This window comes from Melanotaenia boesemani, chromosome 12 (assembly GCF_017639745.1).
Source record: "Melanotaenia boesemani isolate fMelBoe1 chromosome 12, fMelBoe1.pri, whole genome shotgun sequence".
In the NCBI taxonomy this organism is placed as follows: domain Eukaryota; kingdom Metazoa; phylum Chordata; class Actinopteri; order Atheriniformes; family Melanotaeniidae; genus Melanotaenia; species Melanotaenia boesemani.
In genome coordinates, this window is record NC_055693.1 from 7,954,010 (window position 1) to 7,981,467 (window position 27,458).

Here is a 27,458-nt window from a genome sequence, read left to right on the forward strand (position 1 = left end):
AATATCTCGTAATCCATTTAATACTGTTATGAGGGAGATCAGGGTGACGGGCGAGAAGCTCTAGAGACAGAAATGACAACCATTGGGCAAAGTGTGTTGGCTCTCATACTTGCTGGTGGGAAGTGTGTCGTCGGAGCCGAAGTCTACATGTTGAACCAGGATCATGACGGGCTCTACGCTGGTAATTTTCAACAGCTTGGCCCGGTAGTACTTGCCATCACTGTACTCTGCCATACATGGACCATCTAGAGACAAGACACAGTGTTATCAATCAACTCTGCACTGAAATAGTTTGGTCAAAGTCTGGCTGACAGGCAGAGTGCAAAATAAAAGTTACCACACGGAAAGCTGGTGAGTCGTGGAAGAGTTTTGATGTTTGCATTGATTCTGGTCAAAGCTTCATCAAGAGTCTCTTTATCAATCTCCACATCTGTTTCCTCCAAAGGCCACAGGAACAGCTGCAGGACATACAGACTCATCTCTTAAGTATTTATGAGTTTATCCATCAGGTAAGAAGTTAAACAGTCATTTGTAATTTGTGTTTTACTGCATGTAGACAAGAATATCTTTGAATATATTTAAATACTGTAACTTGTGTATTCAGCAGATACCTCATTAGGAGTCCACAGATGCTTGACCATGACTTGAAAGTCCTTCCCCTCCTTGGGCAAGTTTGGGTTTATAAAAGGCTCAAGCATCAGCTCCTCTTGCTCCATCAGACCCTGAAAACATAACACCAATATCAGTCTATGAGATTTTTATATAAAAAGCTGACAATCAGCTGTTGAGTGGATCTAGGCCCTTATTAATCAGCCATTCTTATGCACAGAGAACATTTTCCTACAAAGTGTGGAATTTACCATTTTGTTCTTCAACAGCTTTGAGCACAGAATCTAGTGGTAGAAGAGGGAAGCTACATTATTTGATGTGATGATTCCCAGCTGGTCCAGTTACAGAATGAGCTGTTATGAACTACGCTATGAACAGCATTCTGACATAAGAGTCTTTTGTGTCCAGATGTGTGAGGGCTGTGGAAATGGCATCATCGGTCAAGCGGTTGGATCCATATGCAAACCGGAAGGGGTCCAGGGAGGGCCGGAGGACAGACGTGTGTTTTAATGCTAGCTGTTTGAAGCACTTCATAAAAATGGGAATGAAGGCTCCCGGACGGTAATCGTTAAAACAGTAGGGCAACGACTTCTTCAGGACAGGGAAGATGGTGGTGGTTTTGAGGCACGTGGGGACAACAGCCTGGCTCAGCAAGATGTTGAAGATGTCCATGAAGACATCCGTGAGCTCCCTGGCACAGTCCCTCAGCACACAACCAGGATTGTTATCAGGACCAGAAGCTTTGTGAGCATTGAGCCTGCTGAGTGTCCTCCTTACACTGTCCGGGAGCTTGACAGTTTGCCAGGAGCGGGTGGAGACTTCTGTGCAGGTGTGCTGTTTTGTGCCTCAAAAATGAAAAAGTCATTTAGCTCATTTAGCAGAGAGGTGGAGCTGTCACAAGCCTGCAGTGGGGGCTTATAGTCTGTGATGGTCTGTATCCCTCGACACAGGCTGTCGTTGGAGGGATGAGTTATCCTCCTGGAGTGCATGCCACGTGACAGGTTGGCCCTCGCTGTCCTCATCAGATAATATTTCAAACTCTGAGCTCCACTCAGGGTTTGTCATCAGGCAGCTGATCTGATCGGTGAGATCACAGTTACTTTTGATCAGATGCTGCTTCCCAAAGGGGATCCTGTTAGATTTCTGTCATGACTTGTTTTACTACTATTCCAGAAAAAATCCAAGAGTTTTGTTTAATGACTGCATTACACCATCCGTCTTTTATCTGAACCAAAATACATATTCTCAAAGATTTCAACATGTGACTGATATCAATCGAGCATGCTGCAATGGTACTGCGAATGTGTGTCAGTCACATCAGATCAAGTCACCTTCATCTCTACAGAACATTTAAAACCAAGCAAAGTTAACCAAAGAGCTTCACAGGATAAAAATCTAACATCCAAGGTGGAAGTTCTGCTGGGTTCTGTCCTCCAGCTGCAGAGACGTCTCATCTGTCCGCTGCAGACGCCAAATCATTTTCTGCACTCATTTCTTTCTGCAGCATTTAACCCATCATCTACCATGGCCATGAACACATTAATATTTAACGACACAGCTGCAAATATAGCCCAGCTAAGTTAAAGTAGCCATTATTAAATTTTCTGATTTAATTCAAACTTTAATACCTCAGTATTGAAATCCCAGTCATCTAGAAGGCTGGCAGCAGGCAACACTGTGACCCCCTGCAGAGAAACAGACATATTCCTGAGTAACTTCAAGCAAGACTGTTCCATTCCGGGGGGGCAAACACACATGCAGACCTTTTGTGTTGAGAGAGTCCAGTTCATAGAAGCATGCTCAAGGTGACACAGGACCTTACTGAAACTCAAACCATCCAAAAAGAGCTCGACTGTGAGGGGCTCCCTTGGGTTGGCTGGCAGCTCCTACACACAAAAACAAATACCCAATAGAAGTCACATCTTAGCCTACTTATTGAGATTCTTGTGAAGAATATTGCGAAGATTCCTGATAACAGAGGTTTAAGAAAATGCGTGAAAAGATTAGGTAGGTATTTATTTAGTGTGACATTGAGGCGTAACAAAATAGGGTACTGAATATATTTTACCACAACTTGCAGGTCAACAGAGCGGCTCAGTAATGCCTCCCTCATCAAGGCCACTGCATCCCGCTGCCACTTACCACCAACCTGAAGAAATGGGAACGTTAAGAAAAAATGACATAACCTGGTGCAGTTTTAATAAAACTCCTGCAGCTATGTGGATCAGTACCAGATCCAAAGCTCAGAAAGCTTTGTAGTGTAAAACCACATATGGTTGAAGTTGTACATGTTTATTAAGGTTTAAGTTTTTGTATAATTTTATTTTTAATTCTCAATTAAAACAATATTCTGACCTACATGCTTCAGAGTTGGGAGTTTACAGTTAGTAGGACCAACTGACACATACGCACATCTTCTCATTTAAAACTGGCCCTAATCTGAATTTGGAAGACGAAGTGTTTGATAAAAATCTTAGAAAAAAGTTTGTAAAAGGAATTTTTCTATATGATGAATGGCTGGGTGACATATCAATGCAAAAATCAGTCTTAACTGTCTTAAATCTATACTGGTGGACCCTAAAAAACATCAGTTACCTGCACCAATGAAATAATGTTTTTAGTTTTCAACGATGTAATTTGCTTTATTATGCAAAACATCTCTGACCACAATGAAATGGGATGCTGCTACGTGGTCAGTATCTAACACCAATGGGACCACAGATAAAGCCCCAATTTTACTTTCATCACGCACGTGACAATGAATGCCCTGACTTTTTGTTTCAATTAAATCCAGACAGTCTATATTGTTTTTGATTGGGTAAACAGAAGGCAGTGCTGGATATCTGTAAGAGTTTGAGTTAGGTTGCTTTTAAAATAATAAAAAAAGAAAGAAAGAAAAAAAAAAAAACATAGAAGGAACCCATTATTAAAACACAAAAAAACTCTTACAGGGTTGATGCTGAGCAGCTGACAGGACATACAGAGCTGAGGAACATCACCACACAGTAGGATGGGGTACACATGGACCACTGGGATGTTCTCCACCAGGCCATAATCCACATACTGTACCTGTAAACACACATACCTAAATGGGCTTGCACATTTTTCGTTATTCTCTTGGTTTTTTTTTAGTCCAAAAAAGCTTCTGACTTGTTTCTAAAAGTCTTTTTCTGGCTCTTCAATTGACATCAAAGGGCTCATAGCAAAAAAAGAACCCCAACATTTTAAAATTATTTTTGCATCTTCCTAACCTTAACGTGTCCTCCCAGCAGCTCCAGCAGCTGTCCTCGGTACCACAGCATGTCCGGTCCAAAGACAGCACAGCCTTGGACAGACCTCCAGGTGTAGGGCTTCTGTCTGGGCAATGTCTTTATGCTCTGCTGAATCTTCTTTCTAAGCTGCTGTAGTTGATAGTCTGGCAGATAAATATGCACTAAATGTCAACTTTAGATACACATCAACCTAGTACAGTCCAACAAAAGCATCCAGAACGCGGCAGTCTTCTCATAGTGAAAGATGCTGAAGTGGTGCTGCTGTATTAGGTACCATGCATTAATAAAATGATAATGTCTAAACATTTCAGACCCTTATTCACCCTTCTTTATTTACCTTACAGTAAAAGTTTGGACACACACAATCATTCAAATCTAATCGGCAGGTGTTTCCAAACTTCTGACTGGTACTGTATTTATTTTTCTAAGGATACTTTGGCAGTTTTTAATTTCCATTAATGAAAAGAGGGTTTAAAATGTGATACAACTTCGCTGCACAAGGAGCTTTGTTATGTGGTGCAGATTTTGGGGTTTCTGAAATTTGCGTAGCCAGTTTATTCAGCTTATATGTAAGTTTATACATAACCACTTGATAATGAAATAGTGTTTTCTATATTAAAACTGTTTTGTTTTGACTCAACACCTTCACACATGTAGCCTAACTAAAATATTGTTTTAATAAAAGGATGCATGTCTTGGCAACCTTCAACTCAGCACAGCAAAATCATGTATTTACAAAGAACTAAAATGCTGTGACTGGTAGATTACCCTTTACAGCGCGAAAAGGACACAAAATAACTTAATCGTCATTTGAAAAGTTCACTCACATGAGCAATTAAAATTGTATTTTCAAAACTCATTACAGGCTAAAATTCTAAAAATGACCAAAATATGTCAAAAAAGCATAGACAGAAAAAAGTTCAACTTCTGAAGTCTCCTGACAAAGTGAATAAAAACTTTCATTCAATAGTCGCTTTAAAAATTCTTCAAGTCCAGATCTCAGATAGCATAATAACATAAATTCAATCTACAAAGAATATTGCATGAATTTCAAGCTGTAATATGTGTAGAAATTAATATGACAAATAGATTGTGCTTGTTTAGATCTTGTGTTTCTCTAATTTGCCACCCTAGGAAAGTTTAAAAAAGAAAGCAGATATTTCTGTCAGCTTTTCAATGTCACATTTTTTCCTGTTTTCTCTGTTTGCTGGTGGATCCGCTGTGCATGATACAGAGAGAACTGAAAACACGTATAAGTAAGATAAATAACATAACATACGATGATTTAGTTTTTAAAATAAACGGAAAAAGTATAAACCTGTTCTATTGGAAAGGTAACTTTTAATGACTTGTGCTGTGAAGTGATGCTATATAGAAAATAAAATTAACTTAACCTTTAAAGGGGGAGCGGGTGCCATTGGGGAGGTGAGATATCCCCCAAAAATAATGATAGGGGAAACACTGCTCCTTAACTATCGCTTTTTAATCAGTTCAGTCAGAACCACCTTTATATTTTTGGTGGTATAGGTGTGTTCTGGGACATCGGTGCCCTTCCATGTGAAAATGTTGAATACCTAAATCTCTCCATTGTCTTACACCACCCTACCTCGCTGAACTCTCCTTCACCTTTACACACCTTCACACTCTTTCAGTTGATCATCTGCTCTTGATGGCGGCGAGAACAAAGCGTAAGCTCTGAGGAGATCGGGCCTTTGCTTTTGGAACGATCTGCCACTGCATGAGACAGGCCTCCTCCTCGCCTGATTTTAAGTCTCTTCTTAAAACTCACTTGTTTTCCGTGTCTTTTTTACACTCTGGGGATTTCAACATTTTGCTTCTGTTTTTAAATTTAAATTGTCTTATTTATTTGGTTTTATTGTTTTGATTATTTTTATTCTTTGTGCGTTTAGTCTTCTGTTCAGTACTTTGGTCCTTTGTTTTTAAAGTACTTTATAAATAAAGTTGGACTGGATTGGACCCGAGGCAGGAAAAGCAGTTAAAAGAAAAGAGCCCCAAAGTACAAACCACAGTGGCATCAAAGACAAATGTGATGCTGGTTGTCAGACACAGATTAAAGAGAAGATGATGAGTGGATGTTGGTTCTAAAGCAGATTAGAGACGAGATAGCGTACTGGCACTTAAGAATACCTGAAATAATAGTTTGCTCAGTTCTTTCTGAACACCTGCTGCCTACACTAGAGTATATCGACTGTATGGAGTATGGAAAGCCTGTCATTTTCTAATCTAAATTTTTACTTCCAGAGTAAAACATCTAGTATGCTGTATTTCATAACAAAAGTTAGTTACAATGACTGATGACCTCTGTGTACCTGCATTCTGTGTTCTGACATAAATGAGACCATCGTCTCCAACAGCAGAAACAGTCATCTGGACGTGACCGAGACATGGTAGTTCTGGTGGGAGGTACAACGAAGTCGCCACCTGTACAAACACACAGAGAGAAAACTAGATCAGTCAATACATTTTAGACTAAGCCAATTTCAGCATGGGAAGTTAAGATTTTCTTTGCTATTCTCATTCAAAGGAATGCATGGTTCGTTATGAACCAACCAGATCCCTCAGGTCATCGGGGTCAGGTCTACTTTCTGTTCCCAGAGTCAGAACTAAACATGGAGAGGCAGCGTTCAGCTTTTATGCTCCTCACATGTGGAACAAACTCCCAAAAACCTGCACGTCTGCTGAAACTCCCAGCATTTAAAAACTTTTCTGTTTGCTTTCTTTTATCAGAACAACTGTTAATTCCTCACACTGGTACTTTATTTTGTGCTTTTTATCTATTTTATTCAGGGCTTTTTTTTCCTCTTTCTTTCTGTTTTTATTTAACTTCTTTTAAAGTCTGTTTTTAATGCACTTGTTATTGCTTCCTGCACCACGCTGTAATGCTTTTAATGTTTTAATGTTTTATGAAAAGCACTTTGAATTGTCTTGTACATGAAATGTGCTATATAAATACATTTGCCTTGCCTTGTCTATACTACTTTTCTTTTGGAGATTAAGGGTTTTTCCATCTCAGAATAACCCTCTAAAAATAAATAAATAAATAAATAAAAGAAATCCATAGATGGACTGTGTATTCAAACTTATCAAATATGCCCACATAGCTTTTTTGACTGGGTTTGGAGACTGTTATGTGTGACTAATCACCTTTTCAGGAGACATAATGGTGCGGGCAGTTGGTTTTGGACGGAAGGGAACAGAAATGATGGAAGATGAGGGAGAGCCAGAAGAAATATCTGGGTGCGTGAAAGTTTTTTTCTCCTCACTAGTTGGACTCTCACTGGCTGGAGTCTGTGCATCAGTTTCTTTGGGTTCCTGAACAACAGTGGGTCTGCAAGACAAAAAAAAGACAAAGTAACGATAAACAGCTGCAGAGAAGTGGTGATCAAAAATATTTAGTTGCATTTAAAAATATATATATGTCATTTCCCATGCTTGCGGCAGATATGAACACAGACCTTGTTTTTCGTTCCCTGAGGGCAAGGCCTTCATTGACCAGAAAGTCGGCAATGCTGATAAACCGCCCCATTTTGTTGGAGCAGAACAGAGTAACAGGGACTGGACGCTCATCTGTTAACTCCTGGATAAAGAAAGAAAGAAAGAAAGACAGGAGAGATGCATGAAAACAGACAAAATGGAAAGACCACTTCTGATGTATATAAACAAAGTGCCACTTAGACAGAAAAGAAGAAAGAGATTTAACAAGAGGGAAGACCTTGATGGTCATTAAAGCAGAAGCTCCAGTCAGGTAGTAGCAGAACACATCACAGGCCGTATCAGTCCAAGTGGATCGGCCTCCAGCTGGCCTGAAAGGAAGAAATTCTTGTCATAAGAATTTGGATCAAATGGGGTATACACTCAAACCATTTATTTTAATCAAATAAAACCAAACTTCATGTCCAACATTCTTACTGCAATATTACTCTTATGTAAGGATAAACAGGGCACATACTGTATAATGGTGTGTGATGGAGTACAGTGCGAGTGTGTAACCTGATGTCACTGATCGTGCATTCAAGTGCAAAGGAGCCCATTAAGGAGGATGGCAGCAACCTCAAGCTGCTGACATGAACCATCACCTTGTTGCCATGGTCACAGCGCCTCACCTGGTATGAGCCAGCAGAGAGACCATCATTTAGAGTGAGTATTATGCATCAGTTAACATTTTTAGCTACATATTTAGCTTTTTCTATGTCTGAATGAACCTAAAGTCCACTATAAGCTTGGAAGGTGAACTTAAGTAAACCTTCTCTAAACTCTTGAATGCACATGTACAACTTTTCAAAATTGAAGTACTTATTGCACAAAATGCTGTTCTCTAACAAGGTGATAAACCACACACACACACACAAAAAGTGCCTGAACCATGAGTCGACCACTTAATGACCTGGTTCAGTGAGAGCTTGTATCGAAACAGTTCTCTTTACCGTACTGTTCACATTTTGACATCATCAGTGCAAGACGACGCCTAAAACATTATTGTGATATTGATATTAATGTTGTGGTAAATTCACGACTGTTGTTGCACAATTCTATTTCGATGTCATGTATTTATGATATATTATCAGTGTAGATTCATTTCGTACATTTTGTGTACATTTCACCTGAAAGCTGAATGCCCCTAACTTTTTGTGAGTAGTGTATGTATCTCAAATCATGCCGGTAAACCTTTTGTCATGCACAAAATAAAGTTTTATCTTCAAGTGAATCACTTTAGATGATCTAAACAGTTTCAGTTGAAGCGACTGATGTTGATCTATTACAATGACAATAAATGTTTATTGATTGAAAAAAGAAACTATTGCTTCATGCTGTGTTTTTATACTTCTGCAATGTTGTCTGATGTGACGTCAGAGCAGATCTGTCCTCTCTCCCAGACGCCATTAATATGCGCAGCACAGTACATGTCTGCCTTCCACACCACATCCTGGGCCTCAGCTTGTGTACACTCCTGCTTCACGAGTTCACATATCCTGAAAAACACAGCAAATCCCAACTTCAAATGGCTGTGACATAGGTAATCGACTGATAGCTGGGATTATCAATACTTAAATAACCCTTGCCAGTGATGTAATTAGCAGCCACTGGTTATCACACACATACAAAAGATAATGAGTGTGTGCTTGTACAGCTCAAACATTCAAAGACATTATATAAATGAGACTATACACAAATTGCTTAACAGGGATGTCATGGTTTGATCTGTGTTTTTTGCTGTTTCTCCTGAGATTCTAGGTGGGGCTGAGCAGGCTCAGGGCAGAGTCTGGAGTGATGACTTACTCTGCTTTCTCAGGATCTGCAGGAGCTCCAGTCTTATCCAGATTGTCTCTTTACAGCGTGGCAATCAGGCCTTCACCGACGTTTGTTTTGTGTTTCATTGTAGTTTCTTACCATTTTCTCTTCTACTCCCTAAGCTCCTTTGCGCTGCCTCAGGATTCCTTGGATTATGGTCCAGTTATCCCTGGATCAGAACTTCCTCCATTTGCCAGCCGTGCCACCAGCCTCCTAACTACCCGACTGCTCGCCCTGCCTACCTACCTACTGCCCATAACTTTACCTTCCACAGCCAGAGACCATTCTCTGACCATTCCCCTCCGCTATCGGACTTCATCCGGATTACAGTAAGCCATAGACTGTTACTAATTAACTTTGCCAATTATTTCTTTCTGGATCCACATTAATCTTCTTCCTCTTCTTAGTGAGAACTTCCTGGACCAAGTTCAAGCTGACTAAAGTCATCATCATTTAAACAAAACTATTATTCCTTCCTCAGTCATCAGTGTTTTCTGCTTTTGGATCCGGATTCTTGTAACAGTTCTAACAACTGTGACAAGGGATCCCTGGAGGAAAAAGCTGTTCAGAACCTCAGTTGTTTATTTTTAACGTCAGACAAATGTCTGAATGGATATTAACTCAGACAGCTACAATCTGAGGTATTTTCTCTGATACTGCTGTACATGGTCCTTGTTTAATAAACTAAAAGAAAACTAAGATGAAAGATTACTGCAGAAGTAACAGAATCAAACTATGCTTCTCTAAGTAAATTTACTTGGAACACAATTGTTATGTGTTTGTTATATTGCTTGGGGTTTTAATTGCATTTTGTTTGGATAGCATTACTCGGTAGAGGCTTTTAACCAAGTTCCGTCATTTTGGTATGCGACACGTTAAGATCGGTGATCCTTTGTGCATAGATTGTCTATACTGCACACTGCCCTCATGATGAAGATGTACTTTTTAATTGCTGACCTTTTGAGTTGAGAGTTGTTCTGGGTGAACTGGATGTAGAAGCTGCTGGGCGAATTGATAAAGCTGACCCTGACTCTCAGGTCTTTGAGCTGGACAGGAAGCTTCATCTGAGGCTGAAGTGGGTCCTCCTCTCCAGAGATAATCTGCTCTGGGGTATCAACTTCCTCTGCCAGTGAGGTAAGTTCAAGTGGAGGGTCCCATATGGCAGAATCATCAACAGAGTGTTTGTTTTTTAACTCCAGCCTGAAAGAGGAAATAGGAGGGAATAATGGGGTCAGAGAGAAAAAAAAATGAGTGAAACATTAAAAAAATTTGGGGGAGGTGAGTAAAATGATTTTAAAAAATTGTACAATACAGCAGCATGAAAAGATGAACTGAGATAAAAGGATGGGTTAAGTATTTTCCCACACTTTGAAGGCAATTCCTTATATCTAATCTGACATTAGCCAAACAGATCAATGTAGTAAACAATCAATGAACAATGATTTATTGTTCCTTGAAAAGCAAGCTTTATAAGACACTCCAGGAAAGTCTTACCCCTCTTTGAAACAGGCTAGCTCCTCTTTAACCAGCAACTCTGCTATGTTGGCCTCTGGCCCGTTCAAGCCACTCTCAAACACTTTGATAGGCAAAGACTTATTCTTTGAGACTGTTTCTGGATGAGAAAATTAAAACTGTGAGAAAATACACACACCACATTTGGCGAAAAATGTGAGCGCCCAGTACCTGTAGCTACAATAGTGACACACTGTTGGTGAGCTAGGCTGATGAATCTGTTGGTGCAAGCTTCACTCCAGGTTTTTCCATCCACAGGAATCACATCTGCCAAACTGCAGGGAATTGCCTGGAAAAGAAATAGTTCCTGTTGATTTAACCCGTCATGAAAGCATAAACGTAAAATACAAGTTAACGAAATGTGCCATCTTAGCATCTGATACTGGAGAATAAATCTACATTTTTATAATAAAATGCAGTTTGAGCACAAAACGTGTTTTTACCTTAGCAGGAAGGGCCAAGAACTCATCTTTGATCTTCCTCAAGTCACTGACTGACAATATTTTCTTATTGCCATAATCAACATACTGCACTTCCACCTTCCTTTGCCCTGGATGACCTATGCACACACACACACACACGTTGTCAGGTTACATCTGTGTGCTCAAGCTGCTGAGATATTACTCCAATATGACACAAGGCTTCATGTTTTTTGTTTTACCCCAAGTTAATTCAGTAAAAAGAAGGTCTACATCCTTACACCACATCCAACCAGTGCAGAAATGTTACACCATTTCCAAGGCTACGGCCAAATCATAAAAAAAAAAAAAAAGATACCCCTCAACTTTTTCTTTCTGAACACCTTTTGACCAAGTTGAATAATATAAAGATTTAATGGACTTAGGGAAAGGACAACAGCATCACAGTGAAACTCCAACCACCCATGAATTCAGGTGTGATGTGGGTCGGCAATAACAAAAAGCAGTTTAGATATTTTATCTGAGGCAATCACATCATTTCACAGGAGATTATATGTGCACATCATATGAAAACAATATAAATGGTAAAACAAGATGCATTAATATGGTTGGAAATTCAAAAATGGAAAGAAAAAGTCGCAAAAAGAGAAAGGTATTGTTGTCACAAGCTGTTAATTCTCTGCCTCCATTTGTCTCACAAACACACACACATATATATATTTATATATATATATATTTATTTTCTTTTTAAATACAAATCCCAGGAGGAACAACTGGATAAAAATAATCAAGCTTATCTTTAAATGTTGTGGACAAAAGGAATTCTGGGACAGAATTATCTAATTTCACCATTAAAAAGGAAGATCAATTGTTACTTATGCCAAATGAAACAACAAAGAAAACACTGAGGCTTCCTTCCAAAGGACTTTTAGAGAATGAGACAAGCTCCTGCTGTGGCTGCCAATTAAGATAATACCTGGTCATTTAACTCAGTTAGGAATCTTTCTAAGCAAAAAAAAACAAAAAACAAATCCCAGATGAGTCGACCTGACACCAAGACGGCTCAGCAATGGGAGGCAAGGCAATCTTTGGATTCTGATAGATTATATGTAATTTTTCAGGGATGGCAAATGCCAAATCTTACAATTTCTGAAGAAATAACTCAATCATAAATGCACAAAGACTGTACTATTGATAGCACAGTATCACACATTGGCACACTCCCACAAAAAATGACCAAAAGCAACTAGTGCTACTTTGCCTTTTTATTTATTTATTACTATATTGTATTATTCCCAAGCTGGGAAATTATTTCTGTGCATTTAACCCATCCTAGTTGCTAAGGGCAGTGGGCTGCCAGATTCCATTACCCAGGGAGCAGTTGGGGGTTGAGGGTCTTGCTCAGGAGCCCACAGTGGCTTATATCAGATGCCAGCCCAGGGACTTGAACCCAAGCTAATTAGTAATGGTGCTGGTAAAATGTACTATATTAACACTGTAATTATTATTTAGATTGATCATACACATCCTCACCAATGACTTGAGCTCTGTACCACAGCTTGTCTTCAAAGCGGGCAGCACAGGCCTGTCCAATCACAGGGCAGTAGACCCTGAGCTCCTCTTCTCCATACATGTGTGTCGCATTGTAACAATCCTGAAGTTTGGCTGAGAGCAGCAAGGACTCCATGTTATCAACCTGGGGAGGAAGTGAGGAGTGAGATTCATGTAAAATGTAAAGATGAAAAAAGTCAAAACAAAAAAAAGAGGGTTTACACAAAAGAGAAGGATGTGCTTTGTACTATCAAATCCTCTTCTCAGAATCTCCCTGAAATTTCCCTAAACTTCTATATTGTCATAATGACGCACAGAGTTTGATTGCTTCAGGGTTTAATTTTCATTCCCTGTTATCTGAGTGGTGTCTAGTACCAGCTGAATGTAGAAGTCAGCAGGGTTGTTGATGTGGCAGACCACAGCATTGAGCTCTTTGTTTATCTGCGGATAAACAGGAGGGTAGTACATCAGAGGTTTCCTGTCCAGGGTCACTGGAGAATAAAACCTATAAGCAATGTTGATAAAATATAGCCAAGGTAAGGCAAGGTAAAGCTCTGACATTTTTTAAATCAATAATAATAATACCAATACGCATACGGTTTATGACTACCTGGCCACCTCAATGAAAACAAGATACTCTCTGACAGAGATAGGCACATCAGTGGATTGTTCCATGGGAGTCTTCCTCAGATCCACCAATAAGGAATCTCTGTCCTGACCCAAAGGCCACATCTCCACTGCTGAGGAGCCAACTATACTGCAGAGTTGAACCTGTGCCTCTCTACTCCAGCCCTTTGTCTGCACACATACACACAAAAATAAACTATTAGTACAGCATTTTATTTTACTTCATAAAGTAACACTTTAAATCTAAAAATGTGAGATTTTTCTTCCTTGGTATTGAAAATTTGGTCAAGGATGTTCCTGGGTATCAGCGAAGAGTTTTAAATTCAAGTAGTGCAACAACCTTTAAACAAATATTCGAACTATAATTTTTACAAAGTGTTTTTTTTTTCAATATTTTTGTTTACGTCATACATGGCATGAACGTTGTCACGATACTAAAATTTCAAACTTGATAACGATACTAAGGATGGTGCGCAATACTCTATACTACTTTCGATATTATGGAGGGGGAAAAATCTATTTATTTTTTTCAATGAAAGTCCGGACACCACAAAAATAACAACACAATCCAAACTATACAAGAAAAATGTATTAATAAATGTTAAAAAAGGCATTAAAAATGTAAAATAAATGCATTATTTTAAAGCTCTGCTAGCTTTTGCAGAGATACAGTCCTCATCCAGTCTCAGTGTTGTCAGACTGCTCGCCTTGGGGCAAAAAATACTCAACTTAAAAAAACTAGTTAGTGTACTTGTTTACATAAGTGTCTTCACAATACCTGACACGAGATCAAGTAAACAGAACAAACTAGTTAAGATCATCTACTTTTTTAAACTAGGATTTGATTAATTAAACATTTTAAAAGATTAGTTTTTTAAATATCGTTGTCATTATCAGATTTTTAAACATTATTAAAACTTTTGTGGTCTTACCAGGTCAAATGGGACCAGGTCCTTCAGTGAACATCTGATGGCTTGAGGGGCAAATTGATCCAGGTCCACCTTCACAAACTCCCCCACCTTTCTCAGGTGGCTGTTCACAGCCTTAAGTGAAGACTCGGTCGTCCTCTCCTTACTGGAAAAGGTGCTTCATATCAAAACATTTAAAATAAGTTACATATGCATGTCCTGTGTACTGGACAAACTTCAGGTGCAGCTTTCTAGATAAAATTAAGTCTAACGTTTAACGTATTTAAATACATTGTTGAAGTAACCTATTTTAAAGATACTTAAGATGCACTGTCCATTCAAAAAGTCACACACTAATAGTTCAATGGGCTGCCTTTAGGTTTGATTGCAGCATTCACTGAAGCGTTATTCTGACAGGCTTGTGCAATGTCACAAGATTTATTTCCATCCAGAGCTGCATTAATTTTTCTCCAATATCTTGTTGTGATGATGGGAGAGTGCAACCACTGTGCAAAATCTTCTTCAGCACATTTCAAAGATTTTCAATGGGGTAAGGTTTGGCCTCTGTGGTGGCCAATCCATGTGTGAAAAAGATGTCTCATGATCCCTGAACCACTCTTTCACAAGTTAAGCCAGATAAATCCTAACAAATGACTGGCTCGTTACCAGGCCTCTGCAGAGCTGAATGACATGCAGATGACATCTGATTCAAGTGTGTTGGAGAAGGGTTGCAGCTAAAAGTTGCAGGATGGTAAATCTAGAGGACCGAACTTGGGCACTCCTGATTTAGAGGATGCTGCAGGACGACTGAGATGACATAACACACAGTAAACCACTCAGTCGTTGCATCTGATCCACACTTCTTGCCAGTGAAGTGTAATGGGATTTATTAGTACTTGTACTCTGTACCGACAAGTACTCAGATGTAAGTACTTGTACTCAGTTTGTAAAAATGTGGTATTGGTGCATGTCTACTTTGCATTTAGGAATATAAACCAAACCAATAGCATCATTGCAATGATGTATAATTTAGCTAAATATGTAAATGTTTTAGATGCTTTCCTTTTGTATGTGTATACCTCTGTATGAAGATGCTTTTGGTGAACCCATAGTCTGGGAAAAAAACTTGCACACTGGCCAGCTGAGTGACTATGCAACCTTTCACAGCCTCCACAGAGCCGTTCTGGAAGACTTTGACCACTCTGCTGCGACTCCATACTCCCTCCTTACACTTGGCAAAAATCAGGGAGCCTACAGTGGATCAAACAGACAGAATCAAATATAAATGTCAAGTTTACTTCACTCAACTCTTAAAGGACAAGTACTGAGAAATACATTCCTTCCTTTTAGTTGGCAAGGAAGCGAAAACATTAAGACCAGTGACAGAAAAGAGGGACATGGTAAGTGGCCTGTTACCATGGAGATTATTATTATTTTTTCAAGTGAAGAAAAAAGTTACCTTACCCATAAGTTCTATAATGCATATTGGGAAATGAATTGGCAAGACTGTTTGCTTTCACAGTACATGCAATATGGTGGAGGGAAGAAGCAGCAGTGTGAGATAAAAATCATACAAAACTTAAAAGCTGATATTATAGCAATAATTTGAATGACATACCCAGGCAATCTGTAAAGCTTGTCACACACACATTAAATATGACAGTAACACGACTAACAAGATGAACAATATTAGCCGATAGTATGCTAAGCTTCAGCTAACAACAATATGAACTTCCTTCCCACCCCAACCATAGCAGAGCCCAGAGTCAGACCAGCTGGTAAAGACCCTGGAACAGCAGTACAAGATTCCTTCTCTGCAAACGATAACAGACAGTTGTACAGAAAAAAAAGCCCTGGTGATGGATTCAATGAGGGAAGTTAGCCGTGTAGCAATCACATGTGATTCTAGGACCTCTGCTGCAACCGAGTCCTACGGTAACAGCACACTACCTTAATGATAACAGGGAAATGTGTAGCATGTGGTGGAAACAAGAACTGTTTTTGAGAGCAACACAGATTTTCATATTGGCTGAGCTTAATAATAAAATCGTTAGGGCAGTGAAGATGCACACTACTAGTGTTATGTACTTATAATATAAACTCAAAGTTTAAAGAATGACATTTTCATCATTTTCATACATTAAAGACACACTTACCACTCTCAACTGTGTCTTCCAGTTTGAAGAGACAGCCATCTTTACAGCAGAGGTCACTAATCTTCTTAGACAGAATCTCACTCTCCCTAATTTCAGCCACATAGCGAACGTAGAAGTGACTTGGATTCACAACGTGGGTTACCACCACCCACTGTGTGACTACAAGAGAGAATAAAAATGATGGGAAAAGTTCTAAGAACAGGCTGAGAGAAAAAGGATTGGAAGGACTGCTGGACGATTTACAGATAAGCTGAATCTTCAGGATGGTCCCTGTGTTTGGCTCGACTGCTTGATGTTTTTATTTTTATTTTATTGTTAAGCACTTTGTGATATCTGTGAAAAGCGCTATAGAAATAAACGTTACTTATTTACAATACTTTGTGCTATTTTCTACTTTAAAATAAATGACCACACTATGTTTTCCACACAGTTACAACAATTGGGTACGTCACTGGAGTTTAATAACAGCAGGTTATGTAATTGGCTATCTTTCCACATATGGACTCTTTTATAGTCCAACATCGTAATATTTTCTTGTACTGAAAAGCTACAGGAAGTTAACCTTTTTGCTTTCTTTGTAACTCACAAACATCCAATCTGACCTGATCGACCTCAATCAGAAAGAATTTTCAATCCGATCAACAGAGGTGGTTTAAACCTTTTCATGATCGAATCAGAGGGAAAATAACCATGTCCACGCTCTTTCCAATCGTTTCTGTGGTGTATGTTGTGTCTGAGCACGCTTGAACCACATGGGGGTTACATGAAGTAATAATTTGCAGGGAAGAAGTGAACAAATGTTGCAGCGAAACAGAACGGGACTGTGGTGGATACAACTTGTTTATTAGAAACTAAAAGAGTAAGGGATTATTGAGCATTTTAATGTTCAAAAGGTTCAAATTAAAATTTAATTTAATTCTTTCAAACTAGTTGGCATTGCCCATGTTAAAAATGTTAGTCGTATTAAATCTGTCCATCATGTAAATGCAACAGATCAGATTACTCTATTTAGCATCCATGTAAACATGTCAGCTGGAATCTTTGATCAGCTGGATTTCAGATGGATAAAACATTCAATGTAAATATAGCTACTGGCTACTTGTAAACACTTTATACAACACAAACTTGAAAGTAAAACCTTTGCAAATGGCATATCTAAAATATTTAATTTATAAAATACATTTACAGAAATGTCTCTCCCTACCTACCTTTTCTCTTATTGCCAGTTAAGTGATTTTCTCTTCTCCTGTGGACTTTCCATTTGTTACTGGCCAACTCCGGGCCAGTAGGAGGAGCTGCTAAATAAAAGATGTAAACCATTTAAAACTAATAAATTAATGAATGAAGGCAAAGGAATGCATAGCAATGTCACATACCACTTTCTGGTCTCGTCTCTTCAAAAAGCTCCTCAATAATTACATCTGGGCTTTTAAGGTCTGAGGATGGGCTGTGGCCGGAAGAGTTCCTTTTTTTGTGAGGTCTTGGGCTCGGAGTGGAGCCTTGGGATGATGGTTCGTTACCCTCTGGGTTCTCCTGCTTCTGTTTATCAGGGGTGGAGAGCGCGCTGTTTCTGTCTGGAATCAAGCTGTCATTTCTTTTCTTCTCTTTTTTCTTCAGAGATTTAGTGTTGGAGTTGTTTGGCTGGTTGCTTTTTATTGGATTTTTGAGTGAAATAAAAAAGAAAAGGGAATTAAGTCAAATAACATACAAGTGAAGAGCCATCTCTATAAAAAGTGAAGAATGTAATCTTAAATATAAATATTTTCTCAAAAATGATCAGAATCAACTTGGCAGATCTTATAGGTAGTACAAGCAGAATCATAACTGTGTTTGACTGATCAATAAAATAAAATCAAGATTAATCTCTAATGGGATGTTATAATATAGTCATTTATTCATCCTTAATTAAATTTGTAGCAAAAGGAAGTGGTATTTTTCAATTAATGCAACACTGTAAATACAATAGATTATTCATGTTCTAGAAAAAAACAACAAAATTCAAAATTACTTTACTATTTACTATTTCAAAGCAAAAGCATTCTTCACTGCAAAAAATTCAAATAATGCAATGATAAACATTTTACTTAAATGCAAAAACTTTGAAATGTTCTAATAAATAGTTACCAAAAATATTTCTAAAGACCTATAACCACTGTGGCATGGTTTATGATAAAACAAACCAATTCGATGAAGCTGCTTGTAATAAAACACTGTGATATGACCATGAATAAGTGTCATGATACAAAACTTTTCAAGTATATATAGTAGAAAAGTAAAGATGATTTGTTTAGGTTTAAAAGTCGAGAGGTTAACACAAATGTCTTAAAACGTCAGAATGGATAACAAAAAGGTAAAGATAAGAACTTACTGCTTTGGGCTTCTGACCTCCATCTTCAGAGACAAAACCAAACTCTGGCTCAGACTCTCTGACTGGAAAACACAGCTACAGCACAAACATCCATGTCCAAATTTAAAATGCTTAGTATGAGAAAAGCCCTTCAACACCAAGACAGGCAAATGTGTGAAATGTAGCTTTATGTGCCAATCACAAACAGATGCAGTTTAATAACAAAAACGGAACTTGCATGGAACGAATTCTTGATATTTTTTTTTAAATAAAATTCTGATGCAATGTTAATTTTAAAACAAAAGTAAACAACAAACCAAAATAAAAAAGAACATTACACAAGGCTGGCAGCTAATAGCGTGGAGGCCAGTCTAACAAGTGGCAAGTCATTCCACAGCTTGGTGCCATTAAAAATGAATGCACGGTCTCCTCTGTGCTTCCGCTTTGTTCGAGGTACACCCAAAAGCAAATCAACTGATGTCAGGGACCTCACAGGTGCGCTAAGGATGTAATAGCTAAGGTAGAGTGGGGTAAGAAGAGATCATAAAAACTTAAAAACAAATAACATTTTTAAGTTAATTCTAAAATGTACAGGGAGCTAATAGGGGGGCACTGAAATAGGGGTAACGTGATCGTTTTCAATGAGGAAGCATGTTCAGTTTTTCAGGACCAATCACAAGACATCTCCACCTGAGCCGAATCTCATGTTGAATCCACTCTGATGTATTAACCTTACCAGTGCACTGGATTATCCTGGAGTTTTAACAGTGGAGAAAACTACAGTATTTCAGCTAACATCACAGCTCAACAAGAGGATCTATCTTTAGCAGCTGCTTTTATACAAAGCAGCTTAGAATCGGGATAAAAACAAGTGACCTTCAGATTCAAGAATTGCTATTCTACCTCGGCTCCAATAAAACTGAATCAGTTATAAACTTCACATATACAGTATATTCATCTATAAAACTGAATTGAATTAAAATGACAAACCTCATTTCAGGGCCTTTAGTAACACATTTCATATCAAAGGAAGTTTCATCCACAGGAGCCTGTAGCGTCTCTAGTACCTATCAACCAAACATAAGCAGCTCAACTCAGCACTGTAAAGAATATTTATCTTGACTTATTAATTAAAATCAGAAAACCATGAAAAAAAAAACAAACAAAACTCTTGCAAGATTTTTATTATATACATGATAGTTTTCTTATGGCCCTCTATGGCAGTGGTGACCAAACTTTTTCTGCAGGGCCCCCTTTTTGTTGGTTTATTTCTAAAATAATGAATGATCTGCTCTGTGTTCAGGATGAGAAACACTTAAGTGGAGTTGTAACTTGTTTGGCTTCGTACTGCCAGATGCTGATATTTTGAGACATACAACACCCTGTGGTCCCTCTTCATTACCCACCGTTGACAATTACCTGGTCATGCACACCCAGGGCATTGTCAGATTTTCTTGTGTGTTTTTTGGGATTGTTGAAATGTCTCTTGTTTACTCATCATCATTTGCCCAATGGCACTTTTAGAAATGTGTCCATGTTTTACTAGTAGTGCAAAAATGATAAGTTTTATTTAGGCTAGCTCCCCACCCCTGCAATCATAACCCTGAGCCCACCAGTTTGGAAACAACTGCACCATGGGATGTCTATAAGCTTCAACATCTCAAACCTTATCGAGGATGCAGTACTGCTCCAGGAAGGGGACACGGCGTACTTCTCTGGCTATCTGCATGGCAATCACCAGGGCTTTAATTCTCTCCTGGACATGGGTCACAACTGCTTGCCTGGAGGAGATTTGCGCCTCCGGTTTTGTCAAACCATGCAACTGCACATCTGCCCTGTTGATGTAGACATTACACGTATTACAACAAAAACTGCTTTAATACTTGCATCTCCTTTTGTAGTCTTTAAAATAATTAGAAGATGGAAAAAAGGTCTGTGTAAATTCATAAATCAGTTAATGTTCATACCACTTTTGAACAGCATGTAAAGCCTCATCTGTTGCCTGCTTGATCTCCATTTTTAGATGCGTTTGCTCTCTTTTCACCTCTTCTACCACACCAGCCATCAGAGTCTGGATAGATATTTAGAGACATTTAGAGAACAGTTGTTTGCAGATATGATTAACAAATTCTTTATGATGTGGATAATTTTCTTAAGAAATAGTGTTTGTAGACATACACTGAAATGCATGCATGCAATTTTTTTTCTTTTGGTTCTACAGCAGCTTTCACCTCATTGATGTGTTCCAGCTTGGCAAGATTTTCTGCAGCTTGGACCAACGCCTCATCCACTGCTTTCTCAATCTTCTTAATATCTGCTGGCTAAAGACAATAGAAATGTGTGATTTAAACTCATGCTGCATTTTTTGTGGAAATCAGAAATTGGTGCATGCTCTTTCTCCTTCAAGGGCTCTGTAATAAATGATCTGGAATCAAAATATCTCAGGGTGGGCTGCTCAAAAGATGAATTTACAATAACACATCCAAGATTTCTCAAGATCTAGTTTCTAAACAAAAAAAGAAAATCCTGTAACTTCATGACATATTTTATTAAATCTTAATTAATGGTATACAGGTAAATAGAGCTACAGTGAACTATGCGTTGGTTGGTGCGGCTTTCTATTTGCCTATTTGCATCGGGAGGGAGGGAGCTTTTTTGCTGTGATGTAGAGAAGCACCAAGTACGGCTAAAGTATGGCTGTAGATCACAAGAAAAAACAAAAACCTGATTTTACCCTTTTGGGGGGGGGGGGGGGGGGCATTATGAGCCATTTTTGACCCACAAAATCCAGTTTTTTTTTAAAGAGATAATATATGTACAAATTTTATCAAGAGTATGGGTGGTTTTTATCACAATTAAGTAACACGATGTTGTTTACAGCTAAAAACAAAACAAAAGAAAAAAAACACGTTTTAGGGTGCACTACTCCTTAAATGTCTTAACAATCAATTTAATTTAGATATACTGTACATGTTAAAAAAAAAGTGATAGCTGACATGACAACATTAGTAGTTTACCAGCAGCAATCTTTGTGCTCATTCAAACAATACCTGCTCCGTATTCTTTATGTTGGTGTTGATGTCTCCAGTTATGAACAGTCTTTTCCTTTTCTGATATCTAGATCTGACATACCATCAGAAGATGGAAAAACAAAAGCAATAATTAAAGCAAAGACTTATTTTTTTTAAATCAAATCTATCACATTTGTTACACATGGAGGTAGAATATGGCATTATCATTATGCCTCATTCCTGAGCAAGCAGAGGGCAATTTGGAGCACAGAGAAAATCATTTTTACAAGCACATCAATTACAATTTCAGCAAAAAATATTTTTGTGCAAATAACTTAAATCTAAGGAAAAAAAAAAGTTCTGTGCACACTAAGTGGTTATGCATGTTTGCTTCTGTCTGTGTGGATTTGTATGAACTTTCCCCATTTTCTTCATCTGCTCTTTCACTGTTTTCTCCTCTGCATGTGGTCACACACCTGTGCAGGCTCAGACAAAGCCATCTTGATCAGCTGCTTCACTGCATCATGACAACACTGGAACAGCTGGTTTCTAATTTTCTAATGCTGGACTCACACGAAACGATTTTCAGTCTTAGACTAACAACGGAATTCTTTAGGAAATCTTGGAGGAGTCTTACTGTTTAACGTCAATCTTTCCCTAGTCTTGGGTCTGCGGTAATATCAAATGTGTTTGATATTATCGCAAGTCGCAGTGACGTAACACAATCAATACCCAATAAGCAGAAACAGGAATCCTGACTGTCAGAACATCTGCAAAAACGGACACATATAAAACAAAAAAAAAAAAAAAAAGCCGGTGATGAAACGTTGTATGCGGGCCGTCCAGAAAGAGGAGCGGACGGTTATTAAGAAGTAAAAGTCTGCTGTGGATCATTTATGTGTTACAGTATAATTATCTAACAAATGTGAGAAGAACAAAAAACTTATTCATCCCCTCCAGATTCTGATGAGTCGGTGAAACACCTAGCAGAGATGCAATCCAATCCACTTTATTTATAAAGCACATTTTACAAACAAAGAAAAGTCTCCAAAGTGCTGCACATCAACAATCAACAATAGATAGATTACACAATGTGTAATTCCTTTTTGATCCTGGAGGGAAATTCTCCCCTTGTTTGCTTGCTGTGGGCAGATCAGCCCTGTTCGATATCAACTGTCCAACATAGCACAAAAAATGCTAAAAGAATCTAGCTGTAGTCTTGTAAATAGTGATTCACAGTCTTTGTCAAATCTCAGTCTGAGACTTGGATAAGACTTAAAACTCTAAATATCGGTCTTTAGATGTGAGCAGGTGTGAGTTGGTAGTTTTCAAAGTCTTCTGATGTAAACCCAGCATAAGTCAGGAGACGATGTTCATTTCCAGATTAATAAATAAATAATATGTTTTACTTATTGGATAAGAAGCACCGTCATATTATTTTCAACATGCTGACTGACATAGGTAAAACTTGATCATCTTTGATTTTGCTATGCTAGCAGTTGGGCATCTCTCTTATTCAGTGTGTGTCCTGCTGCTGCTCCCCTAGCCAAATCAAACAAAGACATCAACATCAATTTCCCTATGTCAGTTAACATGCTGAAAATACTATGGCAGCGATTCTTATGCAAAAAATAGATTTACTATAGATATATGGAAATATACGTCTAACAAAACAATTAGAAGTTTGAAACAAACAACTCTTCTTGACTTAGAAACCATCTTTTCCAGTGTTATGATGCAGTTAATCAGGATAATACTGTCTGAACCTGTGACTGGTTGGAAATGTGGCACATCTATAGCGTGCACCAACTTAAGCGAGCATGTTGGCAGAACAGAGTATACAGACGGTTCACAGAGCATGCACATAGGTGTGTAGCAGTGTGCAGAGAAGAGAACAATGAGGCAGAAGACAAATCAAAAACTGAAGGAATGTTTTATAGTAGTACATCTATGCAGACAGGAGCAAACATGCTAAATCAATTAATGTGCAAAGAATTCACTTTTGTTTACTCAGATTAAGTTATTCTTCACACAAAAATACTTTTTCCTCAAAATGTAACTGATGTGCTTGGCAAAAATAATTTGTCTGTGCTCCAAATGGCCCCAAGTTCACATTCAAATCTTCATTTTACCTTTTCATCTTGTTAATTTTAGCAGTGTAGATAAGACCCACGATTCTGCTGTCTTCCTGCAGTCCATATACTCCCCCCTCCGGAAGAGCGGACTCAACCTGTAAGGATTTTTATTGTCATGCTACTAATTCAACAGTTACATTTACTGACTTATGTGGCAAAGGAAGGAGGTCAGTAACGCTTAGTATAGCAGAGAAGAATCATCCAGATTAAAAACTGATTAAACACAATAACAATAACCACAGCAGTTCAGAATATAACGTGTTACCCACTGCTGAGAAACGGGGACCGACCAAGAATAAAGTCAACCCCTGAGTGAGAATCTGTTAAATTTGTTATGTTTAACCTTTGAGCTTCTTTTTGATAATAAGATCACTGGTAATTGTACCTCACAATTAGGACATCTAATAACATCATCACACTGAACAGACAGCAGGCAAAACGTGCAGAAGATGTGGCCACATAAAAGTATGCGAGGAAGGTTGCCAGGGATGTCATCCTCTGAAAAATGACAAGTAGGAATAAGACAACATTAGAGAAAATGGCTGAAAAGGATAATTCCACTTCTTGACCTTCAAAAGCTCGTAGGTTGCTTTCATCACGTTCTGGGCTTTCTGTACTGTGAAAAACTGCCCTATCATCTTTGATGCATTTGGCTGGATCTATAATATGTCCCTTAACACTTTACAATACATTTGGTTGCTTCTAATGTCTCTGTCGCATCATTAAAACACTAGTGAGTGTCACTGGAAGCCAAGCATGCCAACAGGTAGACTCCATGTGCCCAAAATGACGATGATGCATCCTTAAAATGGTGAGTCATTCCAATTGTTTTCATTCAGTTGGGAACATGATATTACAAATCTGCTCTGGCTTTTAAATATGTTTTTGGCAAAAATTAATTTCAGTCTCTCTTAACCTTCTGTTTGTGTTAGTTTTCTGTTACCATCTCTTATGTTAATGGGTCGGTTTTGACCTGTGTCTTAAATCAGCTGTAAAATACACAAAAACAATTATCTATCATCCAATTTCCTTTTTATTTCTTGGTTATTTTGTTAGGCTTCATTATTCATGGAAATATTGATTTTAATGTTTTTCGTGTGGGCCTCCGGGACATTTTAATATTAACAATAGGGAAGTCTATAATGTTATATGTCAGTTTTGACTCCTATACATTTGCTTCAAGAAAATGGCCAAGAAATGTTTTTGGCACTTTTTTTCTTAAGTTTCTCAAGGAAAGGATGCCTCTTTTTTTACTGAACTTGGCATAAATAGCTCAAAACATGTCTTGATGTCACTAACTCTGGTAACGGTCCAGGGGTCATTTAGATGACATTTGCAGCAGCTGAACTGCCATACATCATGAGGGACTGACCGCCAACAGATTTTACCATCTTTGGTTTTGAATCTTTCAGGGGTAGCAACTTCACTAACAGTAATTCAACAGACTCATCAGATGTGCCTCCTCAGAGTCACTCATCTGCATACCTTTTGTTTATTTTCAACAAAAATATTATCTAGAACTTGGCTTAGTGAAAATGTTCTCATTTTTGCATACTGCAAATTGGAGATGTGCACTCCGCAAGTCACCAAATCTATATTGAACCCTGGACATGCCCGGCTTTGTTTTGTTTGTGTGCAGGTATTTATAATCTTTATAATCTTATTCTTACAACTGGGAGAAAACCGACCCTAACAAAAGAAAGGTTATACAAGAGATTTTTTTATTTACTTTTTTTTTTTGCTTTACTTTGATTAAATGTTGGTTAATGACAAAATCAGAAAGCCTCGTCGTAAAGAAGATGTTTGTGGTTCTTTTACTCATTTAAAACCTAAAAACGGGTCTGTGCCGACCCTTAAGACAAAGTGAAGGTTAAGGTGAGAAAAGGATGGCGTAGCTCATTTTGAACACATGCCAAAAGTTTTTTTAAAAAGTTATAACTTCGAAATTATTGTAGACGTAATTAAAAAAGTTATAACTTCGAAATTATTGTAGACGTAATTAAAACTTTGGGAAATATTTTTAATTTAGTCAAATAAGAAAAATATTCAGATGTGCCATCCGTCCTATTTGATTTCAATTAATTGGATAGCGCCTCGTTTCAGCTTTGGCGCGATTCAAAGTTCAATTACAAAAAGAAAGTTTAACTTTATTAAAAACATCACAGAAACACAAAAACCCTAAATAATTAGACAGCTGTATGAATTATTCGGTATACAAATGTTAGATTTACTGTATATTTTTTTAAGCTAGCACACCTGTTAGTAATGAGCTAACTGTAGCACCGTTAGCTACCAAATCACGACTAACTTAGTTTGTCTTAAACACGATATGACAACAGGTTTATCTCAGATAAACGGATTTAAAGTTCCCTACCCGGAAGCTGGAAGGCCTCCCCACATAATGTGCAAACAGTAGCACTTGGACTGTGGCCTCTATCCATCATTAACATAGTTAATGCCTTTTCCCCCCCAAGTAAAGTGTATGCGGAGGGCTTTGTCACGTGAACAACAAAGATGCATTCAGTGCCCATTGCTACACAAATGTAGCTCGTGCCAAACAACATGTAAATCGTTTTCATTTCCAAGCTGTCCCCTAAAAGTCACATTTCTTCGTGACTATAGGCGTTTACAAACCTTATTTCTTGTTGGGTTTACTATAAAGCTATTTTAATTAACAATAAACATCTTTTCAAAATCACGCAACAGCGTGGACTGTCGAACCTTAAAAAAACCAGGAATACGTGTACCCCAAACGCTCCTTCTGAGAGTTAACATTTTAGCCAATTTTCCAACAAAAACTGCCAAGAAATTAAAAAACTAAAATTAAAACAGGTTGTGTGAGTGTATTTATTAGAGTGAAATAATATATTTTTTTCTTCCCTATTTTACCTTGTTAGAATCTTACAAAGTTATTGTGGTGTAGTACCACAATGCAGTACCAAGACACAGCTTGGATTAAATCTGGGGGACTTTTACATGGGGAGTTTTCTCCCCATTTCTTTTGCTTCATCCTACTGATTAAGTGGCAAGTCTAAATTCAAACGTGCGCATGGATAGATGTATGTTAGCCATGTGATGAGACATGAGCTACAAAAAATACACATACTTTGATATCTATCTATCTATCTATCTATCTATCTATCTATCTATCTATCTGTCTGTCTGTCTGTCTGTCTATATATATATATATATATATATATATATATATATATATATATATATATAAATAAACTTAAATCCATGCATTTCTTTAATTACTTAAATTAAAAACTGAATTAATGATAGAAAATCCTCATTTTCTATATATCATTAATCCTAATACTCTTTTCTATGGACACTTGGGGGCACCAAAAACTAAGGCAAACATGCAGTTAGGATATATATATATATATATATATATATATATATATGATGTTTCTTTGTCTTTGGGGTTCAGGACAAACAGATGATGATATGCAGCTTGGGATATATTTATGCAAGCAAAGCTTATTTACTATTGTTGTCTTTTATGTATTTAAATATTGACAATGCTGTTGAGAGAATTAGCAGTATTTTTATTTTGAGTTCTATTTCTATTTATTCTTTAGTCTGTTTTTTTTTT

General features: G+C 37.9%; 1 protein-coding gene across 2 annotated transcripts in view; it reads right to left on the reverse strand.

Annotated features, from left to right (window-relative positions):
- rnf17 (ring finger protein 17) overlaps positions 1-26,376 on the reverse strand; it is a 31,862-nt gene extending 5,486 nt beyond the window's left edge. Inside the window, exons 1-35 of one of the 2 annotated variants that reach the window (XM_042001147.1) lie at positions 26,232-26,376; positions 24,243-24,355; positions 23,855-23,952; positions 21,762-21,834; positions 20,943-21,032; positions 20,679-20,782; positions 20,378-20,546; positions 19,702-19,778; positions 18,733-18,807; positions 17,741-18,012; positions 17,573-17,659; positions 16,365-16,523; positions 15,288-15,459; positions 14,233-14,386; positions 13,284-13,471; positions 13,049-13,178; positions 12,656-12,818; positions 11,147-11,262; positions 10,875-10,992; positions 10,686-10,803; positions 10,149-10,391; positions 8,725-8,872; positions 7,893-8,005; positions 7,615-7,705; positions 7,358-7,479; positions 7,047-7,230; positions 6,212-6,323; positions 3,861-4,024; positions 3,559-3,678; positions 2,678-2,758; positions 2,373-2,495; positions 2,238-2,294; positions 612-722; positions 338-458; positions 110-245 (exon numbers count right to left, since the gene is read on the reverse strand). In XM_042001147.1, coding sequence (XP_041857081.1) covers positions 110-245; positions 338-458; positions 612-722; positions 2,238-2,294; positions 2,373-2,495; positions 2,678-2,758; positions 3,559-3,678; positions 3,861-4,024; positions 6,212-6,323; positions 7,047-7,230; positions 7,358-7,479; positions 7,615-7,705; positions 7,893-8,005; positions 8,725-8,872; positions 10,149-10,391; positions 10,686-10,803; positions 10,875-10,992; positions 11,147-11,262; positions 12,656-12,818; positions 13,049-13,178; positions 13,284-13,471; positions 14,233-14,386; positions 15,288-15,459; positions 16,365-16,523; positions 17,573-17,659; positions 17,741-18,012; positions 18,733-18,807; positions 19,702-19,778; positions 20,378-20,546; positions 20,679-20,782; positions 20,943-21,032; positions 21,762-21,834; positions 23,855-23,952; positions 24,243-24,355; positions 26,232-26,307 — 4,478 coding nt within the window. In that variant the 5' untranslated portion in view covers positions 26,308-26,376. Of the gene's footprint in view, positions 1-109; positions 246-337; positions 459-611; positions 723-2,237; positions 2,295-2,372; positions 2,496-2,677; positions 2,759-3,558; positions 3,679-3,860; positions 4,025-6,211; positions 6,324-7,046; positions 7,231-7,357; positions 7,480-7,614; positions 7,706-7,892; positions 8,006-8,724; positions 8,873-10,148; positions 10,392-10,685; positions 10,804-10,874; positions 10,993-11,146; positions 11,263-12,655; positions 12,819-13,048; positions 13,179-13,283; positions 13,472-14,232; positions 14,387-15,287; positions 15,460-16,364; positions 16,524-17,572; positions 17,663-17,740; positions 18,013-18,732; positions 18,808-19,701; positions 19,779-20,377; positions 20,547-20,678; positions 20,783-20,942; positions 21,033-21,761; positions 21,835-23,854; positions 23,953-24,242; positions 24,356-26,231 lie in introns of both variants that reach the window. The other variant, XM_042001146.1, reaches the window with a different exon arrangement.
- Positions 26,377-27,458: the final 1,082 nt, after the last annotated feature.